The sequence below is a fragment of the Nematolebias whitei genome, chromosome 22 (genome assembly GCF_014905685.2).
Source record: "Nematolebias whitei isolate Nwh7 chromosome 22, NemWhi1, whole genome shotgun sequence".
NCBI lineage: Eukaryota > Metazoa > Chordata > Actinopteri > Cyprinodontiformes > Rivulidae > Nematolebias > Nematolebias whitei.
Window position 1 is genome coordinate 8,406,478 of NC_056519.1, and position 26,243 is coordinate 8,432,720.

Genomic DNA, 26,243 nt, shown 5'->3' on the forward strand with positions numbered 1-26,243 from the left:
AGCTGTAGTCGACTGGTCTTGATAAAATATAATAAAAATCCTGAGTCTAAGACTGAGCAAAAATCAATCTCGAGAAAAGACCGAGTGCTACAACACACTCTGTGCTCCACACTACAAATAAAACTGTCAGCCTGTTAGCAAAATATCACAAACAGCTAGAGATTTTAGTGATACTCTGACAGCACTCATAGACTGTACTTGTAAAACTCATTTCACATTTAGAGTTAATAGACTTTAAGATGGCCATTACAGCTAATCAACATTAGCTAATTATTATTTTTTTTACAAAGATTGAGCTTAAATTTGGTGTTGTAGTTGGACAACACATACTTTGAGCATGACATCTTGCAATATTGCAAAAAAGTCAGATGTTTTTTTTATTCAAGTTTGACTAAAACAGCTCAAAAGCCATCAAATTTCAGCAAACATTAGTCTAAAACTCTGGCTAGAAATTCCAAGATTGATTTATTTTCCTGTGTTATTTGAAATGAATAAAACGCTGTTGTTATATCAGTTTTTTATTTTATTTATTAAAGCTTTGTTCTGCCATTTTAAGACTTTGGAAACTAAGATAAACATTTTTAAAGGCAGCATTGAGATGCAGGAACAAAACATATAAAATACTCCAAAACGAAGATAAACAAAAAAGTTTTTACATTCATTGCACTAACACAAAGTATTGCGAGTTTTGATAATGAATTATTTGAAGTGAACTCAGCATGGACGATACGAATGACTAGAAAAATCCAACCGAACTGAATTTAAACAGAACAACTTTTGGTTGGATTTATGGTAAACAAACAGAATTAGGCACATTACAGCCAATGGCACTTGGTGTTGCAACATATGTGTATACAAACACTAAATATGACAAGATCCATTAAACCAAACCAGTTGAAATAGTTTGTTAGAAGGCTTTAGAATGACTTAACAGCTTTGGTCAGGCTTAAAATATGCACATTTCTAAACAGTGGATGCAAAGAAAACCGCAAAATGATCCAAAATCCTTCAAGGCAATATATTATAAATAATGACACATACAACTTTTCCCAAAAATGTAAATAGTTTTTTTTTTTTTTGACTGACAAACAACGAAGGAAATAAGGCTAGAAACAATAGTAGCGATTAAAAGATATAACTCCCTGCTCCTAATTATCATTTTTGATTGACTGCAACCTTTTACCAAAACAATTTGTTGGAATAAATGTTTTGAATGATAAAACAAAAACAGACTAAGGCAGCCCTTTTCTATGATCATCGGCACAATGTCTTATAAACTTAACAAAAGAAAAATTAATCACGAGTTTGAAGACAAAACATTTTTATCCGATCTTCTTGATCAGAAGATTTTACTCTCTAAACATATTAGAGAGTAGAAGTATATAAACTGTTTATATAAACACTTTGTACCCACAAAAATGTAGCTACTGTATGTATCTGACACCTTCCCACGCTGCCTATGAGTGTACTAGTTTAATACCCTGTCCGGTGTCCAGTACAGCTGGAGGAAACCAAGATAATTTACACCTCCTGAAGCAACGCAAGAAGATGCTACACAACCAGAACAGGTTGAGGCCACAGCACCAGTTGGACAGGTAAACTAAAGGATAGGTAGCTTTGGGAAAGTGGGTCTTCCAGTGCTTGGCCACGTCACTTCCTGTGGGAAGATGAAGAGTGTAGTCACTCCATCTTTTAGACACACCGTACATCGCCATCACTGTCCTTCCCTTGTCAGACCATAGGGTGTCACAGTTAGGGTTGCAGTTAAACTCTACCCACTCAGAGGTAAAGTCGCCAAGCAAGGGCCCTTCTCCTGCCTCTGGGTCAAGCCTAGAGGCCGACAGCTCAGCCCCTTGCACCGCCATGTAGACGTTATCCACCCGACGCACATCTTTGACCCAAGGGAGCGAGTTCTCCGTGTCCAGGATGATGATGAGTCGGGAACCATGGCCGGCATTTTTCTCCTTCCACATCTCCAGCAACTGAGCCAGTTGGAGACTTTCGCCTCCTGAAACCGAAGAGTTTGGTTTGTGAGTAAAAGGTGCATGTAAAGACATAAAGATTAAATCCCATTTCATCCGTTCTGCCTAGCCTTACGTTTTGTGCTTTCTGACTTGAGCTTGGAGTCAGAATGTCTATTAATGTTATGAAAACATACTTATTTGTGAAGTAATTTTGTGTCCTTGTTTTGGAATAAAAGATAAAGTAATATACCTATGATTGCTGCTACTACAGTAGTCCCTCGACAGTTTGTGGTTTGACTTTTGTGGACTCACTCTTTCACGTGTTTTCAACGCAAGATTGTACATGACACACGATTGGAGATGGGGGAAGACAGACCCCACCCCCGCGCCTCCTTTCTCTTTCTCTGTTGTGACAGCCTCAGAAAGAGAAAGGAGGGGGTGGGGGTGGGGCGGGGTCTGTCTTTCCCCATCGCTACTGCTCAGGGATCAGGGATAAACAGATGAGATGAACAAATGAAGAATATTGGAAAAAATGCTTAGGTGGAAAAATAAAGAGTGAATCAGTTTTTTAAAAAGATAGAGTGGCTGAGCACGGTTCACTCGGGTATAAGACAGACCCACCTTCCCGCCCCCTCCTTTCTCTTTCCAAGGCTGTCTGTCACAGCGAAGAAAAAGAAAGGAGGGAGCAGGAGGTGGGGTTTGTCTTTCCCCATCGCGTCCCAGAGACAAACAACAGGCGGGCGTGCAACAGTCTCAGAAAAAGAAAGGAGGGGGCGGGGTGTGTGTGTCTGTCTTATACGTGAATAAGCCGCACTCAGTCACGCTAACTCTTTTTAAAAACTTTTTTGCTCTTTCACTGTGCTCTTTTAAAGCATTTAGATATTAGAACCTTGTTAAGAACATTGCAAGGGTTTAGAAAGCCTTAAAATACATATAAACACTAAAATAAATATAATGTCCATACTTCGCAGATTTTCACCTATCGCGGTGGTGAATGGAAAGTAACCCCCACGATAAGTAAGGGACTACTGTATCTTGAAGAAAGCTCCAGACAGCAAGACTGAAACTACGCAGTACTGCATTATAATTGTACAAATTAGTCTCAGCTGTCAGTCTTAGAGTCTAGCACGTAAAATATCCAAAAGCACTACACCGTGGGACTTCAAATTATGGGCTGAGGGGTAGAGGTACGGCTGACACCAAGAAATGGGACTCAGACAAAAAGTAAACAAGATTTAAGAACAAGCTATAGTACATAAAAGCCAACTCTTGTCATATGTCTTCATTTTTCTAAACAAAACAACAGTTTGGAAACAGTTTTGCTGTATCACTTCGAGTATTGTGCATCAGTTGTGGTCACTTGAATATAGTATACACTCTGCTTCTTTAAGAGATCACTACATCATTTAGCGATGGACAACACTAATGCAGTGTCTACATAAAAAGTCAAAATCAATTCCAATCTGGATTTTTGCCCAAACAGCCTCGCATTTTCAAAAACGTACACAATTTTTTTTAGTTTGAAAGCAACCCTTCAGAAAGATGACTCAGAAGTCTTTTTAGGGATTTTTTTTTTTCCCCGCAAGTGCAGCCACACAGAAAGAGTTCGACACGATCTTAACCTGCTGCGATTCTCCTTTCATATGGGGGAGGACTGCTAGCTGTTCAAATGATTTTCCCTGTATCCTTCCTCCTGGAATCAATTTTTATTTTTATTTATTTATTTGCAGAGTTGTTCGAAGTAATTTCCACTCTGTCATGCTTGTCTGATCTGTGATTGACTGAGAATAAAAATGAAAGAGATGGAAATCAGACTGAAATGCAAATAAGTTGTCTGTCACAATATGATGTCTACTTTCTGCTGTCAAAAACAATAACTCTGCTTGATTTCTGCTGGGCTTAGGACGTTTTTTCAACTCTGATTTGTGTCTTTGGTAATTATAGGCAATTACTTAAGAGAAAATCTTTTTACATGGTAAAGATAATGTTTTGTTTTTTACAAGAATAAGAAAAAGACATTATGTATGAAGTGACATGTATCTGGGGAAAAGAAAAAATAAATACTCCCTTGCCCTCCACTTTCATCCAAGAATTCTGGGACAACTATAACCCTCTGTGGCTGCATAAAATGTAGGTATAGGGCTAAGAGGAAGGGGTTAACAAGTATACGACCTCTTATATTTATAGCATGCTCACACAAGGTGCTGAGGGTAGAAAGGTATTTGAACCTTCAATCAAAGTCTTTTCAGGGGTACATTTCAAACAAAGTGTAAATATTTTCTGCATTCTAAGTATTTTATAGCCACAACAACCATTGTAATTTGATGTACTCCAATCTATTACAGTGACAGACTTAATGGTTTCATTGCTAATCTTCTATAGCAAACATTAAAATAACATCTATAGTGAAGTTTGTTGCAAGCTAGCTATCTAGTTACACAGAATACATTGGCATATAGACATTAAGTTGATTTATGGAAAAGTGTAGCACCAAAAATGTTTGTGTACCATTTTGTTTTATCTGTGGAGAAATACTTTAACCACTTTTCCTTGTAACTTCAAATTAAGGGCCAAGAGGTTAGAAAAGACCTCCAGGAAATGAAACTAGGGTTAAAAGGTAGAGGCAAAAGGATACAATCAATTAGAACAGATTCAATAATCAAGATAAAGCATCAACATATAAAATAAAACAGCAATGAGTATGTGACACTCACCAGCCAGAACCCAGGAACCAGACGCTTTCTGTGTATGTCCACTGTAGAAAATCAAATACGTATCATGGCGTGGCCCGTCTGCAGTCCGAAGCTCCAGAAAGCTTCGCAGCTTGTTCTGAATGGCCTCTAACGTTATGCCGCTAGTCGAGTAGTCACATCCAAAAGTCTGGACCATGTGGTGGGAGAAGAGACGCTGCACGTTGTTCAGCATACCTGTGGAGCGAAGGTTCAACTCCTGCACGTGGTCAGGTGGTAAAAGAGTGGGCTGACCACTGGCACTGGGCAAAAAAACATAAAAAGAAAAAGTGATATTAGACAATCAGGGACAGGGACGAAACAAAGAAGGTAAAGGTCAGATTAGATCAGAGAAGACGTAGAATCAAGACTGGAGATATCTGGACTTGAGTGTTTGGATGCATTTGGAATCAAAACCCAACTCAAAGGTGGAAAGATACAAACAGCAAGTCAAGGCTCAGCCATTCAGAGTATATTTTTCTCTTTATCTCTAGGTTCCATGTTATTCAAGACCAAATAAAAGGCAAAGCCAAACTCAACATAGGCATCTTCAAAGATCCCTTCATATTATACCTCAGACCTCTACAGTCACCTCTAACCCCACCCTAAAACTGTGCATAAACCCCGTGCATGACTTGGCAAGTTTACCGGTTTCCAAAACCAATTTAATCATCATAGATCTCTTGTGCCCACCGAAGTAAAAGCTTAAAGTTTGAGAATAGGACTACAACTTTCTCTGTGACATGGTCTCTTTCATCCTTAAAAAAAACCTGTCCTTCTTCAAAGCTCTATCAGGGCTCATCTCCTCTCTTTTTTGACACCTCTTCGTTCTTTTCTTTGTCCCTTGCTTCGCTCTACCCGTTTGTCCATCCTTTCATCCCTTTTTCCCCACCTCTTTGATCTCCCTCAGGGGGGGTTTTGTCGTTGCAAAAACACAATCTGAAGCCATCAAACGAGTGATTATTCATTGACGTATTCTTATCATGATCTCAGTTTTCCCTTTGGGTCCTGCGTACAGAATGTTTAAAGTTCCAACAGAACTCAGACTTGCAATGAAAAACACCAGAGAATTTAGGCAATAGTAAAACTTTCATGTCTTTTAAATAGAAATCTTTTACCAAAGCTGTATACAATTGCAAGAACTAACTACTGCATACCTGACAGTCTATACCTGGTAGATACCTTCTACTCTTTCACTTGGCAGTTTCTAATTTGGTTTGCTACAATTTCCTTGCTGGAGGCACGAGCAGTTATAGCTAACTGCTTAGTATTCTGCTGAGGAAACACTGGAGAGACCCCTCAAGGGTCCAAACATTAACGCCATGTTTATGCGTAGTTATCAGCTTATTTATCCTGGAGGGGTTTGTGTTAACTGAGGAGAAAGCTGGAAAGACTAATAATGTTTACACTAGCAAAAAAAGATGTAGACACAGTCCAAACTCACTTGTACATATCCATATGTATTTATACTACAACTAGCTATGGTGTGTGATCATTTTAATTGGCAAGCAACCAGACAGACTTTAATAGGAAGAATTATAAAGGTCTAAAATAGAAAGGAAATATTTTTTAGCAAGCTCATAGTAAAGTTAAAACAATTTTTGGGGGATAACTATACAGTTTAGTTTAGTCTTTTTTAACCATGACATCCAGATGTTGATGGAGGCTGTAACTTTTTTGGAGATGGCAAGTTTTAGATCAATGGTTTCTAACCAGGGGTCAATTGAAGACCTACCGGTATGTAAAACGGAAATACTTCCAATACTTTTGGTGTGCAATGTGTGTCCATATCACTAAAATTAACATTTTGATAAGTAAAAATGCCTCTAGTAATTTTTAAAATAGGCTAGTTTTTTAAACTATGTTTGCCATATTTCTAAATATTTTCATTTAAGTTCACAAGTCTTTATGAAATAAACATACTACCTTAAAGCCAGCATATTATGGATACTTTAGGACAGAAAATATTTTCTTTAGATAGTCTTGGTACTACACATAGCCAAAAAAGTGCTATTTTGGATTTGGCAGTAAATTATTAGCGGTACCATCCTTCTCAAGCTAATAACTATTGCGACTCTGATTTTTGTACAACCAGGCTTAAAATAAGCAGAAAACATTTATCTTTAAAATAAAATATGTTGTAGCTTTAATTACTCGGCACACATTAAGTTGGTTTTGAACCAACTTGAAGTTGGTCACTCAGCTTATGCCTCCGTTAAGGGTGGGTTAATAAAGATCACATGGGGTTCAAGAGGCTTTCTCTACATTTAAATTGCAAAAGTTGATTTACATGTGTACAAAATTATAACCCATTACTAAAATATGCCAATAGAATTGGACATGTCAGCACTAACATGAGCTAGGTTGGTTTTAAATGGCTATGCATGTAACAAAAACAAATAAATAAATAAATCTTGAAAGCATGCCTTTACAATTGTGTAAACTACCTAATGTGTTTTATAGTAAAATAAACCTTGCAGAAAAGTTATGCAATAAAAGCAAGTGTGTATAGGGTAATGAGTTGGTGATGTTGTGGTGCAACGATGCAAATTACAGACAATTAGCAAATGGAGTTAGAAAATTGTCAAATAAGAAGTCTCAAGACTTTCTATTAAAACTGAGACATCTCAGTGGGACTCTGTCGTAGAACACAATTTTACTCTTCGTGAATGGGAGAAATTTTAATCTCATTTTACCAATACTGACAGGTATTTCAGCTTTAAAGACACTGGATGTGAGCAATTAACATACAAGAAAATAAATCAAATGTCCCTGCCTCTCCTATACACAGACATAGTGTTACATGGTCATTCTTTAAAGCACGCAATAAATAATTAGAGCTAAACACGTCAGAAAAATTAATATTTGAACATAAAGTAAGAACTACAAGAATCAACAACTGAAAAAAGGTGAGGTGAGGTGTACAGTATTTTAATTTAAATAATTGCATTGTGTTGCTTTTATGTTAGGGGGGTAGATTTGAAACTTATATTGGGATCATTCTGCAGGGATGCTGGACCCGCTCCAATTTCAACTTCTGAGTTCCTATTTGGTGTCCAGTATTTTCTTATACGATGATGATGTGAACATTTACATTGGTTGTAAAAATGAACAAACTCATTACAGGTGGCTCAGGGTCAAAGAAAATTTCCACGTGGATGGGTAAAAATATTTATTTGGAGATGGTCAAAACAGACTGGGTTTCATCTCTGGTGTAATATTAAAAACTAGAGATGCACGATATTATCGGCATGGTATCGGCATCGGCCGATATTAGCGATAAAGTTAAATATCGGACAACGGCAATTCCATAAAATAAAAAAATAAAATAAAAAAACTCAGTTAGAAAAGGCTTCTGTTTTAAGTTCATTTTTAATTTAAGAAACTGTCAAGTAGATCTATTAATGCAATACTACTTATCGGTATGTGCTTTTTACTTGACGCTTGTGAACAGGTTGAGTTTAGATATGTGAAAATTTACAAATTTGCACTGTTTGAGTGTTGTCATTGTGTTAGAGAGAGTAAATGTCATTAATAAATTTGACATTACACATAAGCCAAGTTGAAATGTTACATCATTTTCAGCCTCCTTTTTGGCACCTGCATTTGGTAGCAGGTCAAATTGGCAAAGACCATGCAAAATAATGTAGTATTTTAATTCCACAGTAGAGAAAGCTTTGCAGTTTCTGTAAGTAGGTCCAGGGGGAGAAATGGTATTGGTATCGGTTATCGGCCAAATAAGTTTTAACATATCGACATATCGGATATCGGCCAAAAATCCAATATTATGCATCCCTATTAAAAATATACAGTTAACTTGACCGTTACAAACCTCACATAAGACACATGTTCATCTGATGGGTGGTATATTAGAGCTTGAGAAGACATTTAATTTAATTATCAGGAAATCATTGGTTTAAAATGTACCTTATTCTTTTGCTGTGTGCATTTTACATGCATGTCTGATAAAAGAATAAGTGGTGCAAAATATTCAAACGGAAGGCTTCAAGAAAAAGAAAAAGACAGTTTTCCCTCTACAATTTTGACATTGTTTTCTATCAACCAATATTTAACAACAAAAGAATATTTGCAACTCACTGAGACACTAAAAAGAAGCATTTCTTGGGTATTTTTGGTACCTTGACCTTTAAATAAAAGAAGGAAAAAGAAAAATGCATGCCGCCATGTAGCAACCTTGAACCAAAGGCGCATTTTCTGGTATTTGTTAACAACTACGTCAATCTAAAAGTGTATCCACACTGTCCAATCAAAAGTTACAACAACAAAAGGTTTAATTCTGTAAAAGCAGCTCAAACAGTACCTGCAGTAACTTGTAGGTATGACCAGTGCGTAGCCAGCACAAGTTCCCCCCAGGCAGCTGCCCAGCTCATGGAACAAGCCGTGGGCAAGAGACTCCAAGGGCAGCACCACCAGCAGAGCGCTGAGAAAGAGCCCATTGGACGGCTGCAAAAATCCAAAACAATCAGTCACTTTCATTCACCGCTTGCAGTCCGTACCGAGATAATCAGACTCACTTAACTGTTGCAGACACAGAGGGAGACAGCTGCACAATATGGCACTGCTATCATCACAGCACAAGACATGACAGGCACTAACTAAACGGAAACGATGTCGGGTTAGACAGAAGGCGAATAAACACGCCACCAAGCAGGCCATCAGTCCAAAACTGAGGATCTGCCTGTGTACTCCAGTGGAACTGGCTCCGCTGGAAATATTACATTTATAGTCTCGCCGCCATTATTTAATCTTTACCTTTAACTTTTGCTACTGCAAGTACCGGTAGCAAACGCAATAAGATAAAACACATATCAAACAAACTATGCAAATCGTTAGCTCGTTTGGATTTGGCGCTTAAATATAAAACCCAAAAAACGTTTTCAGCATCGATCCTACGCTGGCTGAACTACTTCAATTTTGGAGAATCTAAAATAAATGTTATTCAACGCTTGTATAAACTGCTAATAATCAGGTACTAGAGATAGTTTATTGGTATAAAATTGATTGGCAGTTTTACTCTTTAAGGAGCTGGTAGTTTTCCACAAAGTACACCATGTCAATAGATTTTAACATTTATTACGTTGTCAGTGTTGGGAGTAAAAACAGCTCTTCAAATGTACACGTTTTACAGATAAAATGTGAATAAATGTGGTGGTTTGATATGTGAATCTGAAAGTTGTTTTACTTTAATGGTTCTACTATTACAATGATTAACCACTCATAAACTGATGTTCTTTTCCAAAAGATAAATACAGAAAAAACACATTTTTTTAACTTATATATGTGTGGGTTAAGATGCATCTTATTTACACTGATATTTAAAAAATAAATTTTAAACATTATCATAACCAATTACATAAAACAACAGCTATATATTTTTAAACTTTGTAAACATTTATTTATAGTGACCCATACCTGCATGTGTTTACCCATTTGGCTCCTTACAGTTTATTTTCCAATTTACAGAAAACCTGTAAGCATCAAAAGTGCGTATTTTTCCAACGATGCTTGTGATTTATTCGTTTCTTCATGGTTTTGTCACACTTTAACAATCAGACTGGTGTTGGTAAATTTATCATATCAATAAAATATCTTTATTCCATCATTTTCCAACACGGTTTGAACACACATTAAACAACATAAAAACTGTTTAAAAATGTGTACAATCTTTTAAAACGAGCTAAACAGTGGCGTGCTGCACCTTGTAGCCTGTTCACCTAAAAGCTGAGGGCTACAGCTAATAACTGGAGTCCATTTCATACAACACCACCTCTCAGGGGACATGTCTATTATCTGAAACAATATAAAGGCGGGATATGTTATTGGATCTTGCAGGCTAGGGTGGACAACAAATTGTAAATAGCAGAAACTCTGAGTGTTGAACTAGTTTACTATTTTTGATTAGACATTATGTTTTCTAAATAACAAAAGCATGAGGTGTGTCTGATCTTGAGTTTCAGGGTGCAGCACATCTGGATATTGTTTCCATAAATTATAACCAGAACTAATGCAGCCGTTTCATAAAGTGGAAAAAATGATTTTCTCGTTATCAAGGGACAGATGTTAAACAGAAGTTGGATAAATAATATTATATATAACTGACCCAATTTCTAATAGTAATTTAAAAATATATATATTTTTAAAAGTTTGGCGGATTGTCCATTAAATATTATTGTTTAGTACTTGTAAGATAAAAAAAAATAAAATAAACAAAGTATAATTTGAAATGTGTTTTAGTAGACGTTCTTTTTTATAGAATGCATAACTGCTGTATCTGAACCATAACACAGAAGAAAGGTGTTGTATCAATATGTACTGCAGTCCAGTGGTGGTTCTCGCAGGCTGACTGATGATGTGAAATAGAACGAAGCTGCGAGAAGGTCGTTCACGAGCACCTCTGCATTTCAAAAGCTGACTTCTGAACAAGGAAATCACTCTTGTTCAGTCTCGGAAAATCAATAATCGGCTTTTTCTTCAATCCACGCTTTCAAACACATTTTCACACAGTCTTAAAAGAAAAACCTACGGCTCACAAAATATAAAAAAATATATATATTATATTCTCAAAGGTTTTAATTCTTCTGAAAACAGCGATGAATCTGGCATCTCATAATAAGGCCTTGAACATCTGCATTAGGTCGAGTCTGTGCATCTCTAAGAACTCAAATTCACTAAAAAAATTATTTATTGCTAAGACTTCAAAATATACCGTACTTTTCGCTGTATAAGTCGCACCTTTTTACATAGATGTGCATGCCCTGCGACTTATACGGCAAAGCGACTAATAAATGTTTGTTCCCCATATTTGTAACAATTTTTTTGTTCTGAGATGGAAAAAATTGAACACTACCATTTTCAACCACTAGAGGGCCCTCGACTAATATGGCAAGCCAAGTGTCTCATTAATATGTAAAAGTGGCTATTAATGAGACACGTGACTTGCCATACCAAACCACCTTTGTCTCGCTCCAGAACTCCTGGAGCAAACGTCAAATCAGCTGAATTTCACCTGGAAATGCAGCTGATTTGACCGTTAAAGTGCATTTATTAAGGAAAGTTAAACTGAGACACACCTTTGCTATAATATCGAGGAAACAAATAATTGTTTTTAAGTGTTAATCTTGTTAAATTCTTGTAAAAGTCCTCCCGTGCACGCTCCCACAGCCCTCAATTGGCAGCCAATCGATATTTGGCACAACACCGGCCCATGTTTCCAGGTTGACAGCGGTGACGCATAATAGATGCGACGTATACGGCGAAGCAACGCATTTGTGTTTTTTTCCACTTTATTAGACACATTTGGACTGATGCGACTTATACGGCGGTGCAACATGTACAGCGGCAGGTACGGTACTAAAATTTCCATAATTTCCTTTTGTATAAATGTATCGCAGTTGAACAAATTCATTACGTTTACTGTAATCCAACTGAACTGGAAAACAAAGGGCTGAAACACAGCAAAAAACGCACGTCCCGTAGCTCTCGCCATCTCTGACAAACCTGCAACCAGCAGCAACAACGTGCACATCTTAAATCAGGCCTGTCTGATTCTTGCCAGGTGAAGTTAAATTTGTTTTATGAGGGAAGAGGCGTCACCATTAACTGCACACTGCTACCAGTAAATGTGACAAAACGATATCCCTTTCATCTTAACTACTTAAATGAAAACACTATGATGACACTATATCAAGCAGTAGCTGATGCAGGTGTTTTCTCATAGATCTTACCTGCCAGGACACAGCTCCCAGTATCACTGTTGACAGCACGGTGAAGAACACCAGGCGTTCTGAAATGAGGCAGAAGTGCCGGATGCCTCGAGAGGCCATGACTTGGTCCAGGCTCCGTCTGCCTGACTGATGGGCCCGCCAGGCCTTCTGGCAGTCGCTCAGCTTGGTGTGGAAGCCCCAAGTTGTGATCAGTAAAATTATATGGCAGATGGCCCAGAAGAGGCCAAACAGGCAGAAGCCTGGGATGACCAGATACCACAGCTCCAAGTGTCCAAGCTGCGCAAGACATGATAACAAATATTATATACAACCAGAACGCAGGGAAAAGTTGATCAAATTAAGGTAATTTTGAATTTGATGGCAGTGTCACATCTTTAAAAGTTGGGCCAGTGTCATGTTTTTAACAAAAATTTGTAAAATCTAAGAACTATTGGGAGTTTTTCCTGCATGGGAGCAAATGTTGGTCTAAATCCTGTATATACTTTTCTCCATTGATGGTGCATTTCCAAATGTGAAAGCTGCCCATGCCAAGAGGTACTAATGCACCCCCATACCATAAGAGAGGCGGGCTTTTGAACTTTGCACTAACAGGCCAGATGGTCCCCATTGTCTTTAGTAAAGGATGTGACATCTGAAGATTTAAAAAATAATTTCTAATTTTGATATGTCTGACCACAGAACAGCTTTCCACTTTGCCTCAGTCCATTTCAAAGCATCTTTGACCCAGAGAAGACGGCAACTTTTGGTGCTCATGTATGGATTCATCTTTGCACGATGGAGCTTTAACCAGCATTTGTGGATGATGAATGAATCAGTTTTTCCATTTCTTTTTATTGAGGAACAATATTCTGAAATTGTTTCACTATTTTAGACAGTGGTTTCTTCAGACTGATGAACCTCTGCCCATCTTTAAAATGCTATTTTTATACTCAGTGCTCTTACTGATATGTTGCCATTTAAGCTAATTGGTTTCAAAAAGCTCCACCAACTGTTCAATATATTATCACTTACTTTTACAACTTTTATTTGATCCATCTTTTTTTAAGATGTGTTGCCACCATCAAATTCAAAAATACCTTTTATTTAAAATTTAAAAAATGTACAGTATCTTTTATGCTCCACTGTTAATAAAGGAGTTTTATATTAGAAAAGTGTTGCATTCTGCTTTGCATTCTACACATCACAGTGTTGGACAGTGATTCGTGCAGAGTGATGAATGTACCTTCAAGGCAGCGAGGACAAAGAATGCCAGCTCCATCACACACAGAGGAAACAGAGACAGTCTCCTCCACACCTTCCCAAGGGAGAGCACTGGCATCCAGCGCTCACTTGGTCCCAGCGCACTAAAGTACACGTCTAAGACAGGCTCACAGAGCAGCCTGGCCAGGTAGCAGCCTAAGGCATAAGGGTTGGCTGAGATGTTTATGGCCTGGAAAAACACGAGAGATGTAATCAACGCAAAACTGATCAGGTTAGGCAAAGCCAGGAGGGATTTCATCCTCAGGTCCACAATCAGAGCCCCCAGAGCTACTACCAGGCCTATTATGGCCACCGACTTTTGAAAAAACATACTAGTGCTGGCAATGCCAAATCCTAGGAGCTCCAGCCACTCAGCTGAGGTTAACAAGGTGGGTTTGTAATGAACAGAGCTACATATACGCTCAAAAATGACCCATATGGCTTTCATAACCGCACTGGCTATGAGGAGGTAGTTGGCAACCACTTCTTTGACATCCAACGCAAATTCAGGGCTGTTGAGGAAGCACAGGAGTCCGAGCAGAAAGCCAAACCACAAATGGAACAAGCTCAGGCTGGCTTTCTCCATAGCAAAGTAGTAGTGAAGGATGCCTGCAATCGCCAGCATAAAGAGGCCCAGGATGAAGATGACCAGAATCATGGGCTCATTCATCACCTCCCAGCGGACGTACATGCCGACAGACACTGCGACAAAGAGGTTGACCCTAGACAAGTAGGCCAGGCAGCACATGGGTGTGCACACATCCACCCCCTTCGGCGATCCTTTGGCCATCAGCTTCTCTTCCTCCTCCTCCTGATCCATCATGGCTGACAGGAAATCAACTCATCCAAACTCACTGGAATCACTACTGGAGGACAACGCTCCTGCATCTGTTAGCAAATCAACCCCTGGAAACAAATCAAACCACACCAAGTTAAAAAACAGCTGTCATGTTTAGATTTATGCACAGCAAATGTGTAAACACTCATGTTTTGACTCTTTTCTTACACTCTTGTCCATTTACTACACAGAATATTAAGTCCTAAATGTCATCATTTCAGCTAATGACAGTATTTATGTTCACTCTATCGTTTGTTATATTTAAATAAATCCTATTTTCTTAACATTGGTGTAAGAAATAACTTCCAGTTTGAGCTTTATTTATAAGATTCTAGTCTAAATCAACTCTTTCTAAGATTAGTTTTCCTACACAAAACTTACAGAACAAATAAAACCAAACATGAAACAATAATAAGCATAAAAATGGAGGAAAAATACGTTTCATGAAAAAAGAATCAGATAGTGAGTGAGGTCAGTAGTTTTGACGATGATGTGGCACTGACTCAGATGCTAACTACATTAGCCGCTTCAGCTAAGTCGTCGCGCAACTTTTAACAAAGCTCATAACTGTCAAAAGAACAAACAAAAGTCTTCTGACAAAAGATGAAACGTCAATAGTTCAAACAAACTATGTAAAAAAATGTTTTAATCTTTACAGTGTTGCTTACATGTTGTTTTGGCTGTCAGCAACTGCGCTTCCGGGTTTCAAACTACGGCGCCTCGAGAGGGTCATAACGCCCTCGCGTTGCTTTTCAGCCTGCAGAAATCTCAACGCAGAAAGGTCTTTGTCTTTACTTTAGGCTTTATTCCGCTTTTTTACTTTTTCCTCCACAAATTAAGCTTATATTTGAATGTATATTGACAAAATATGTTACAAATTAAATTAATTTAAAACTACATATATTTGTAAAGATGTTGTATTGCCATGCAACTGACATGCTTTGTCTTTTCAGGACATAAATAAAGTACAATATAAATGTAAGAGCTTGTATTCCCTGAAGGAATGCATATCAAAATGTTCTAGCCTTTCATGCCAGATTAATTTTACTCTGTTAAAAAATGCTGACGTTATTTTGGTCAAACATTGAAAATAAAATTGTGTTGTGCAAGATTCATTCTCAAATATATGTTTTAAATGATTGTCAGCTACTACCACATCAACTTTTAGCTTAGTATCTGTAAAAATGACTGAGTCGTGATCATTTTAGTGTTTTCCAGGGTCAGTTGCCCTAAAAATAAATTGACAACATACGCCTCTCGGCAGCGGACGATGATGATCTGATGTCATAGAAACACAAATAACATGTAAAACTTACACTTTGCTCGATCATTTGTCAATTAAAAAAAAAAATCGTTTGGCAGTGAACATGCAAAAATCCAAATTATCCATCGGCATTTTAGATATAAGCCAAAACAATCTGCTGGTTTCCTGGGATAAATGTTTCAAATTCATTTAGGATTTTCTATCAGAAGATCACAAGAGCATAAAAATCATGTAACAGTTGCAGATTTGTATATTTGTATACCTGTATGTGAAATAAAGAGCTTGAGTAAGCATGTAAGCGTGGAAACAACATGCAAACAAAAAAGTGATGCAAAGAAAAAGTTTTAGGATTTCTTTGATCAGAAAAAAATAACAAATGATTTTAAATTGAGAATAATCTTTAAATTACAACAAGAGGACTTTAGAAACAATCACCAGGTTATGACACTGAAAACAGCATCAATCATCTATTTAAAATGCCAAATCTCTGCAGGAAAGCCGTTTATTCAGCTTTTTTTTTCATGTGGAGGACTTTGATAAATAAGTTTGACCAAAAACTTTACCACAACAACTTCAGCCTACAAGTGCAGTTAATTTTCTTTTTTTGTGCTCATTTCTGCTTAATTAAACCAAATTCACCAAATATGTGTTCCTTCTGCTTTCTTCTGCTAATTTAGGCTCATTCTTCCATATCAGCTTCATTTCAGCATATTTTTAGCTGATTTCAGCTGTTTTTCCAGCAAGTTCTTCAGCAATAAGCATTCACACTGCATTTTCACAGGAAACACAATTTCTCTAGTTGATATTTCTTTTATAAAAATGCGCGTGTTAAAATAGAAAAATAATCTTGAAGTTGGAGATGCAAAGATCTTAGATCCAAAAACAGAAAAAGTCATGACTTTCATTACATTAAAGCCTTTTTTCTCATTTATAATTGAACAATCTGATGATCAAAAATCTTTCCCAAACCTGAAGCAGGTGTACAGGTCAGACATATTTACCTTTATATGGAGCCCCGAGGCCTGGGTCCATGGAGGCGGATGTGCGTTTTAGATCATCCATAAATAGCTTCAAAAACTAACCAACATGTCCTTTTGCTTTCTAATTATGCACAAAGTTTACCCAGATCTGAGCAGAAGACATACATTTTCAAGGAATGCATGCCCATCCCCCCTTAGACTCCTATATCGAAAGTTCATATCAGTTTCTGCAAGCTTCATTAAAAACTTCTCAGTGATGCATGAGATATTTTGCTAACGGTGCAGACAAAGAGACACACGCCGATATGGCAAAACCGTTATCGCTCCACCCTCGCCGTCAGCTTCAGCTGTTGGTTATAAAAAATAAACTGAAAACTTGATTTTAAAGCTATAGGATGCTTAAAAAACTGTCTAACGTAAAATAAACGTCTAAATTAGTCTTGCACTGAAGCTGAGTTGATCAATATTAACAGTATTAATCTTATCACTTATAGAAAAACATCTAAGTTAGGATGTAAATACTCGTTTGACTGTCAGAGCAGTTTTCAACACCGAGAGCCATAACTGCACCGGCTTCAGCTGTAACCCTCACTGCAGAGTTTTATCATTCAAGTGCAGAAATTCCTGAGCTTTGATTCGAAAAGCTTCAAAAGACGGCACAACAAGACATATAAAAAAAATCTATTTCAGCTTGCTGACTCACTGGGGATTCTATCTTTCAGACTTTGAAAGGATCGCTGTGCAAATGTCTGAAATGTTGTCATTTAATTACAGACTGCCTTCATATTTCCTCTGAACAGTGTGAAAGAAAGAAAGTGAAACCAGGATAATTTTATATGATCGTTTCATCTTCAAATTGGCCAGGTAAGGTGCGCACAGTACGAGGAATGCACAAAGAGGCTGTCAGCTGTTAAATAAGAATTCAATCTGCACAGAAATCGATAAAATGGAGTGTTGCACCCAAACTGGATGTGAGAGGAGTCAGCCTGAATCCAGAGTTGAATCCATTCTTTTGTTTATTCTTTAAGGTTTAAATGAATTTTAGCAAGTAAGACGTGTATGATTTCACTTTGCACGGAGGAAATGGTTTGGCAGGTTGATGAGGGAGAAATGGAGAGAAACAGGCCGATGTCCAGCGCTGTAGGCAGGCTGGTTGGAGGAACCAAAGTGATCTACTGAAAAAGAACAAACTGGATTAAAACGGAAATGACTTACTAACAGAAAAAGCAAAGAAGTGGCATGAAAATGACAAGTATCTGATACGTCTCTTGTCAACTTGTGTAACAAAACTCATGACTTTCAGCTACTACAATGCCATATTTAAGTCAAATATTGGTAAATTAACTGAAAATAATACTTAGTCGTAGCTGATTTAGATAACCACTACAAGGCAAATAATGTACTCTGCAAGAACTGGCAAAATAAGATAGAAATGGGGCTTCCAAAATGCAAATAAAACAAAAACAGCAGAAGAGTAAAAGTTCAGATGATGATAAATACAAAAAAAAAAAAAAAAACAGCTTAAAAATGATAGACATCACCAAATCTGTGAAGAAATGGTCGCAACCTTCGTAATGTCTAGTTTAATGTATTCTGGTATAACACACATTTAGTATATCACCATATTTTTTGGTGTATAAGTCACAGTTTTTTTGCATAATTTGTCAGTCCTGCGACTTATACGCTGAAGCAACTTATATACATTTTTTCCATAATCATAATTCCATTTTTGATTGACGCTTTAAATTTCGAAGAACTTCAACAGTGAGTCCTACTGTGCGCGCTCGCTTCACGCAGTTGGTGCATGCGGAGGAAATTGGAGAGCTAGCGGCTCCAGTCGCGATGGATGGACGGCGCTGTGCTCTCTAGGTGAAATGAAGCAGTTTTGACCATTAAATAAATGCATAATAAACGCGACGGGTCAGCGGTGACATAATCCATCCATCCATCCATTATCTTTACCCGTTTATTCCATTTTGGGTCACGGGGGGCGCTGGTGCCCATGTCCAGCAATCACTGTGCGAGGGGCGGGGTACACCCTGGACGGGTCGCAAGTTCATCACAGGGCCACATAGAGACAAACGAGACAAACAACCATTCACTCTCTCACTCACACCTAGGGACAATTTAGAGTCACCAGTCAGCCTAACATGCATGTTTTTGGTCTGTGGGAGGAAACCGGAGCACCCAGAGAAAACCCACGCATGCACGGAGAGAACATGCAAACTCCACCCAGAAAGGCCCCTGGACCGGGGTTTGAACCAAGGACCTGCTCATTGAGAGGCAGCAGCTCTACCAGTTGCGCCACCGTGCTGCCCCGGTGACATAATAAATGTGGCATATGTTTTTTTCCTCTTCATGATGCTTTATTTGACTGATGCGACTTATACTCCGGAGCGACTTATACGCTGGAAAATACAATAGTTGAGCTTTAAATCACTCCTTGGTCTGCTGCCTTCATGTATCTCCTCCTACATGTCACGTCGTCAGTGCGCTCTGAAGACATCATTACCTGCAGCGTCCCTTCAGTGCATACTGAACTTGGCAAAAAGGCCTTTTCTTCCTCTGCTCCTGTAACCTGGAAAACCTCGCAACAAAAACCTGAAGCTGTCGACTTTGATCTCTTTAAAGGATTTTAAACAATTGTTAAGTTGTTTAAAACTTAACAACTTTAAGTTGTTTTTTAACTTAAGTTTAAGTTGATTTAAGTTAATCAGTGCTCCTGTTTTTAGTATTTGACCTTGTTTTATAATGTAGATCGATTTTTTTTTTTTTTTTTGTAACCCTACTTTTATTTACTTTGTAATTGTATATGCATTTAACGGCTGTTTATTGTTGTATGTACCTTATCTGTGGTTTTGTCTAAAACAGGTATTTTGAAAAATGGGTCCTCGTGACTCAATGAGACTAACCTGTATAAATAAAGGTTGCATGACTTGAAAAAATTTTTCCTAAAAAGCAATTAAAACATGTGTTGCAAGCTTGAAAACCAGTTAAATGGGCAGAGTTTACATAGAAAGATTAGCTTCTTAAAGTGTGTCCCATTCATGTAAAGGAATATTGTAACGCTGCTAATCATGACTTCTAATGAAAAAGAGAGTCTGGTTGTTTTTGAAGTGATGTTCTATCAATTTTTTCATCAATAATTATTATTTTAGATCAGTCATAAAGCACAGAGTGTGGTTAAAAAAAAAAAGCAGAAGTCTTCAACCAGGCTAAGCTAATGGCTAGCCAAACACGGGTCTGTTTCATATTGTTTCTCAGGCTTATAAGTCTTTCAAACCATGCTACATAAGCTAAATATAAACCTCTATGCATTTGCTTGACACTGTTTGTTTAGTTTGTTGCTGTTTTACAGGCTATCGTTTGGCTAACCCTTAGCTTAGCCCAGGGCTTGATTTGTAAACTGATCGATGCCGGAACGCTAATAGTGGGCGGGCCAGCCGGGGTGAGGTGAGGGAGTCTGGGGTGCTCCCCCAGAAAATTTTGAATAAAGTAGATCCGATTTCCTGCATTTTTGGTGTATTTTAATGGGTTATTAAACATCTACGTTTACCTATTTGTAAACACTCTGCTTCTGTCAAGCATCCACCCCCCCCCTTACTTGACATTTCTGCGCCCGACTCTTCTCTGCTGAATTCATTTTCCGACTCCACATGTAAAACCTCCAGGCGCCTCCTCCGTCTCTTCATGGCGGCTGCCTGTGGCCTCCCGCCTGCGTACGACTGCCTGGTTAGCTCGGTACTCACCCCCAACACTCTTTTAGGGGCAAAGATTTTTTTTTTTTAAGGGTAGAAATTAGAAATGCTACTTGAAGAGGCAGCTTGTATATAAAGAAGTCATAAGTGGCTGTTGTGTTTAAAATTAGTGTTTATGTACCAGTAATTATTTTCAGTTTACATATCCAATATAAGTTTTATTCATTCAAGGCTGTCATATTCGTTCATAACTTTATTATCAGTAAGCCTGAGAGTTACTGGATCCAAGCAAACATTTACCGGAGTGCATCCTGTCAAAATGAAAGTGTTCCTGGATACTGTTCCGGCAGGATCCGGCTCAAATTAAGCACCGACTTAGTCTGAACAAAGACTTCTGCCCTTTTCTCCATACCCTGTGTTCTTTATGGCTGATAAGATACTAACTGACAACAATTTGACAAATCACCTCCAAAGTCAAAAACTGAGGTAGGTACCGGTACATGGCTAATGCTAGAACTTGAGATAGGCAGGAAGAAATGCATTAGCGACTAACCTTAAAGTTTTATTTTTTTTATTGTTGTTTTTTACATTTTTCATACGTCACTCAACAAAACATGACAGGTCATACATTTTCTAAGCATGGTCAGTTTTATTGCTTTATCCTAGATAAAGACTGAGTTAAGACACATGGCAAACAAATGTAGCTAAACATGGGGTTCTTGGACAAAAGTTTTACAACCCCCATCCAGCTCTGTCATCCTCGTGGACTTGTTGACTCGGCCGACTTTTCTTATCTCATTAACAACTTTCCTAAGGTCTTGTGGTCTCGTAGATGAGAGGCACATACAACTCTGCACACAAAGGATATAAAAAATAATCCCACTTTTGTGTTGATTAATTCTGAGAGGAAGCAAAATTCCCCATCAGTAGTGACTTTCGGAGTGAAAAGGCGACTCATCTTTACGAGACAAGGACAATGCCTCATCTGCCAAGAAGCGTCACTTCTCTGGGATCAATTCAAACTGCTACAGTGTTGCTTCACCCCCTGTCAACCTCACTGACAAGAGGCTATAGTCCTGGAGATGAGACTCTCGCAAAAGACGTCCTTCAAGTTTAAGATGAGCAGGATGTTTAGATCAAACGGGGTTTCAAAGGAAAAGTGTTTGAGAAGATTCATAAGAGAAAGAGCCCCAAGTGGATTTGTTGACATTTCTCAGGTTAATACCTTTTACCAGGGGAGTACAAAGACTCTACGTTTATGGGGACATAAACCCTGATTAGAACTACCAGTTGAGGGCAATAATACTTTCCAATTTCATCCTTTGCCTGAGATCACTGAGCGAAGCGGCGATGGCTTTTTAATAACCCGACCTGTTCAGTCCCACTGAGCTGTGACGATGAAAAGTCTGATTCATTAATTCTACCAGCAGGCAGAAACAAAAATGCTTCAAATAATGAATCTGTATGTAGTGCCGTGAGAAATCCCTTAAAGTCCACCATGCAGCTCAGCAGATTTTATTGTGTGATCAACAGAGCTGACGACGAAGGCATTGTTCATTAAACACGAGCCGTTTCACAAATGAAGGATTCGGCTCTTCTCTCTGTCACTGAGCTTTAAACTGAGCGTAATCGTCACGGATCAGTCAAGTTTGTCAAAAGCGAAGACTTTTCAGAGCTTTACCAGAAAGAATAAAATAACAGAAAAGTACCGAAGTTCGTGCTCCATAATCCAGGTGAAAATCCAGCAATGTTCAGTCAGATCATCTGGATGGTTTATTTAGTCGCTGAGACGTTTCGGCCTTCATCCAAAGGACTTCTTCAATCTGAGGAGCCACCAAAAGACTGAGTCCCACAAGCACGACACTCCCACAATGGACCAACCAGTTTGCTGGTGATAAGATAGTTTCTGGGGCCGCTCTGTCCACCGTCGACTCCTCTGAGGCAGCCACAGTGGTTCAGAACATCAAAGTTCATGCTCAATAATCCAGGTAAAATGCACAATCATGTGCTGACTCGATTTTTTTGTGGCTCCTCGGACTGATGAAGTTCTTTGGATGAAGGACGAAATGTCTCAATAAAAAAAAAAGAAACCATCCAGATGACCTGACTGAGTTTTGTTGGATTTTTTTTAAACCTGGATTATTGAGCATGAACTTTGGTGTTTTGAACCACTTTAGCTGTGGCTGCCTGGGAGGAGTCGATGGGGGAGAGGGCGAGCCCCAGAAACCATCTTATCACAAGCAAACTGGTAGGTCCATTATGGCAGTGTGCTGCTTGTGGGACACAGTTTGTTTGTGGCTCCTCAGACTGATGAAGTCCTTTGGATGAAGGACCTAATGTCTCTCAAAAAAAATTAAATAAAATAAATAAACCATCCAGATGACCTGACTGAACTTTGTTGGATTTTTTTACCTGGATTACTGAGCATGAACTTTGATATTCTAATAATTCACTTGTCATCAACTTTAAATTGCCACAATCTTTAATAGACGGGTCAATCTTGAAAAGATTATTCTCTACGGTGAGTACAGTTTGTTTTATTTCTAGACACCCCTTGTGGAAAACGTTTTAAAGGCTGCGCACAGGTATAAACTGTTTTGACTGTTATCTGGCACAGTAATGTTATTATGGCACAGTTGCTTTATGTCCTAGCTGTTGGTATTTGCATAATTATTGCATTAATGATGAACCGACAGCAATAGCAGGGCGGTTTGTATAAATAGCTACTAAGCCATCCCTGAGTGCAACTTTAAAAGTCTTTGTGTGGAAGCCTTTTAATCTTATACATCTATGCCGTGCCTTGCCATTCAGAGATGTAAATAAAAGCTATGGCTGAATAGTCCAAGGTTGAAGGTATCTTTAATAACTAAAAAACCCTTATAATATCACAGTGCCGTTTCTTTTTCCAGTTGAATCTTTTAAAAAGGTAGAAAGATTGCACAAAAAACTGCCTTTCAGGCATGCTGCTTCCTCGTCAACCAGAGGGTGACTGAACTCGGCGCGTCTGAACGATCCTTCAGTTTGTGGTGTGGTAAAATTTCTCAAATGGATCAGAATGCCTGAATTATACATTTTTTAGTGCAACACCTCGTATTAAAGGGATTAAAGATGAAACTTCAAGATAAAACAACAATGAAAGGTCATAAAAGGATAATAAAGGTGCAGTTGCATAAAGTTTAACGCATCGGGTTGGGATCTTGCGTTCCTTTGAGGGTTCATTTTCTTTCAGGGCTCTAGTATTAAAACTGTTGCAGAGTCTGGAGGTGCAGACCTTAATAGACCCTCAGTATCTCCCAGAAGGCAGCAGAGTCAATACTGGCTAATCTAGGCAAAATGGAGACTGTTTTAGTATTTTATTTCATTCTGCAGGGAATTATTTCTCTATATACACAAGTGAGTAAGAATAGTTTGTTAATGTTGTGTACAGCAGCAGATTTCTCCTTCATTGTAAACTTTTATTTTGCTGGGGTTTGCCACATTGAACAGTTTGAACCCAGGAATGCAGACAACTCAAGAAGCTTTAAAAAAATTAAACTAACATATTTTCTCGTGTATAAGTTGCAGTTTTTTTGCATGAATTAGCATGCCTGCGACTTATACAGTGAAGCAACGTATTTATGTTTTCCCCCATATCTATAACCCAATTTTTGGCTGAGATCTCATAATTTCATTCATTCTGACATGGAAAATATTGAACACTAACATTTTCAACCACTAGAGGGTGCTTGAGTAGTATGGCAAGCCAAGTGTCTCATTAATAGGTAAAAGTGGCTATTAATGAGACACTTGGCTTGCCATACAGGGCCACCTTCGTCTTACTCAGGAACTCCTGGAGCAAAAGTCAAATCAGCTGCATTTCGCTGCGCCGCCCAGGCGAAATGCAGCTGATTTGACCATTAAGGTGCATTCATTAAGGAAAAGTTCAATTGAGACACACCTTTACTATAATTCTGAGCAAAAAAATAATTGTTTTTAGGTGTTTATCTTGTTAAATTTCCAAGTAATGTACAGCGACTCGTCCCTCTGCACGTGCCCACTTCTGCATATCGGATTTTGAAATGCAGCCGATTTTAACGTCAAAGTGCATTTATTAAGAAAAAGTTCAACAGAGACATACCTTTACTATAGTTTTGAGCAAACAAATAATTGTTTTTAAGACTTAATCTTGTTAAATTCTTGTTAAAATCCTCCTCTGCACACTCCTGCGGCCACCATTTGGCAGGCAATCAATTTTTGGCACAACACCGGCCCACATTTCCTGGTTGTCAGCGGTGTTAGCTTCATTTCAGTTCATTTTACAGACACCGAGCTAAAATCTGGCGTGGTAGTAGCTGAGAGTGGCAAGCTTAAAAACTATAGCAATAACTGTAGGAGTCAGTCTTGTCTGTCTGTTTGCAAAATATCTTATTAGCCACTGGGCGCCTTTTATGGAAACTGAAAAAATAATTGGATCTCCACCTACAACTTATTAACTTTTGAACTCAGCCCAATTCAAGCTAGCTGCTACAACTAATAAACAATCAAACAAAAACTGCTACAACATGTTTTAACAGACAATAAGATAATGCTGTTGTGGTACCTTCAAGTCTTTCCAACTATATACCGTATTTTTTGGACTATAAGGCGCACTTGATTTTAAGGCTCACTGTCGATTATTGAGAACATTTAAGGATTTTAAGTGCGCCTTATGGTCTGAAAAATACGGTACTCTGTTTTGATTGATCTTTTTCTCGTAAATAATAAACAACTAACTATAAGCCGTCAACCTTTTACTAATTTACTACCAATTACAACAAGCAAAGGCCGACACAGACTCATTCACGATTTCTCATTTGTGGTAATGGTGTACACACACATACACACCGGTGTGACATTTAGCTCATAATAAGCCATTAAGGTAAATGTATCTTAGAAGTCATTTTCACGCCAATCAGGCATCTCCACGGACAGCCGCTTCCGAGCTGTTATCGCTGCTCTAATGATGCATGAAAGTGCTTAACTTACTCACCTTGACACTGCGTGAGCAAACCTGCGTGCGTGCGAGAGAGACCGAGCCGTATGAACGGCGTGGAGACGAAGCGAACGCCTCGAAATGTGAAACGCAGGTGAGACGAGGAGCGACACCAGAACGACCCGAGCGAAGGAGGGAGTGAATGATGGGGAAAGACAGGGCGATGATGATGGTGCGGCTTCATCTCTGAGACGTGACTCGCGCGCTAAAAGCACAGAAGGTGTCCTAATCCTCGTGTTTTCTCAAGTAGTGGATGACAAATTCACCACTGAATTGTCAAAAACCGACAACGTGCTCCGTCTTCAGCGGTAAATATTCATTGTTTTGGTGGTTTGTTCACAGATTATGTGTTCCAGCGGGGAGCTCTGTTCAGACATACAGTAAGCACGTTCACCAGCAGCCCTGAAAATGACACCGGCCTCTTCAAAGCGTGACAAATCCTGCCTGTGTGCTGACACTTGTCAATCGTGTATCTCTGAACCTGACTCACTCGTTGGTAAACGGCGTCTGCTGCCAAGGCTTGTGTCGCACTGGGAAGGAAAGAAAAACACGAAAGTTTGACAAGTGACCTTACATGATGACACTTTTCATCACCCAGCACCAAGTGTGCACAGTAGTCCCTCGCCACTTCGTGGTTTGTTTATCGCGGACGCGCTCTATCGCGGTTTTTCAAATTAAGATTGGACATGACACACAATTGGCTGATTGATGGATGAGCCGCACAATCGGCATGGAATTTTTATTTAAAACAAATTATTTTAAATGATTGAGCACC

General features: G+C 38.6%; 1 protein-coding gene across 1 annotated transcript; it reads right to left on the reverse strand.

Moving 5' to 3' along the window:
* Nucleotides 1-1,051: 1,051 nt before the first annotated feature.
* tmem168a (transmembrane protein 168a) lies at nt 1,052-15,217 on the reverse strand. The gene is made up of 6 exons (XM_037695650.1): nt 15,184-15,217; nt 13,661-14,583; nt 12,439-12,714; nt 9,015-9,157; nt 4,679-4,956; nt 1,052-2,008 (listed from the first exon to the last, which is right to left on the reverse strand). Exons 2-6 carry the CDS (start codon nt 14,498-14,500, stop codon nt 1,458-1,460), a joined length of 2,088 nt encoding a protein of 695 aa, XP_037551578.1. The 5' UTR covers nt 14,501-14,583; nt 15,184-15,217; the 3' UTR covers nt 1,052-1,457.
* Between the last annotated feature and the right edge of the window lie 11,026 nt (nt 15,218-26,243).

Coding starts and splice junctions, on each gene's coding strand:
- tmem168a (XM_037695650.1), bottom strand. CDS start 14,500: ATGATGGATCAGGAGGAGGAGGAAGAGAAGCTGATGGCCAAAGGATCG. Junction 12,715..13,660: donor TTGTCCTCGCTGCCTTGAAG/GTACATTCATCA, acceptor TGTCTTGCGCAG/CTTGGACACTTGGAGCTGTG. Junction 9,158..12,438: donor TGGGAGCTGTGTCCTGGCAG/GTAAGATCTATG, acceptor GGATTTTTGCAG/CCGTCCAATGGGCTCTTTCT.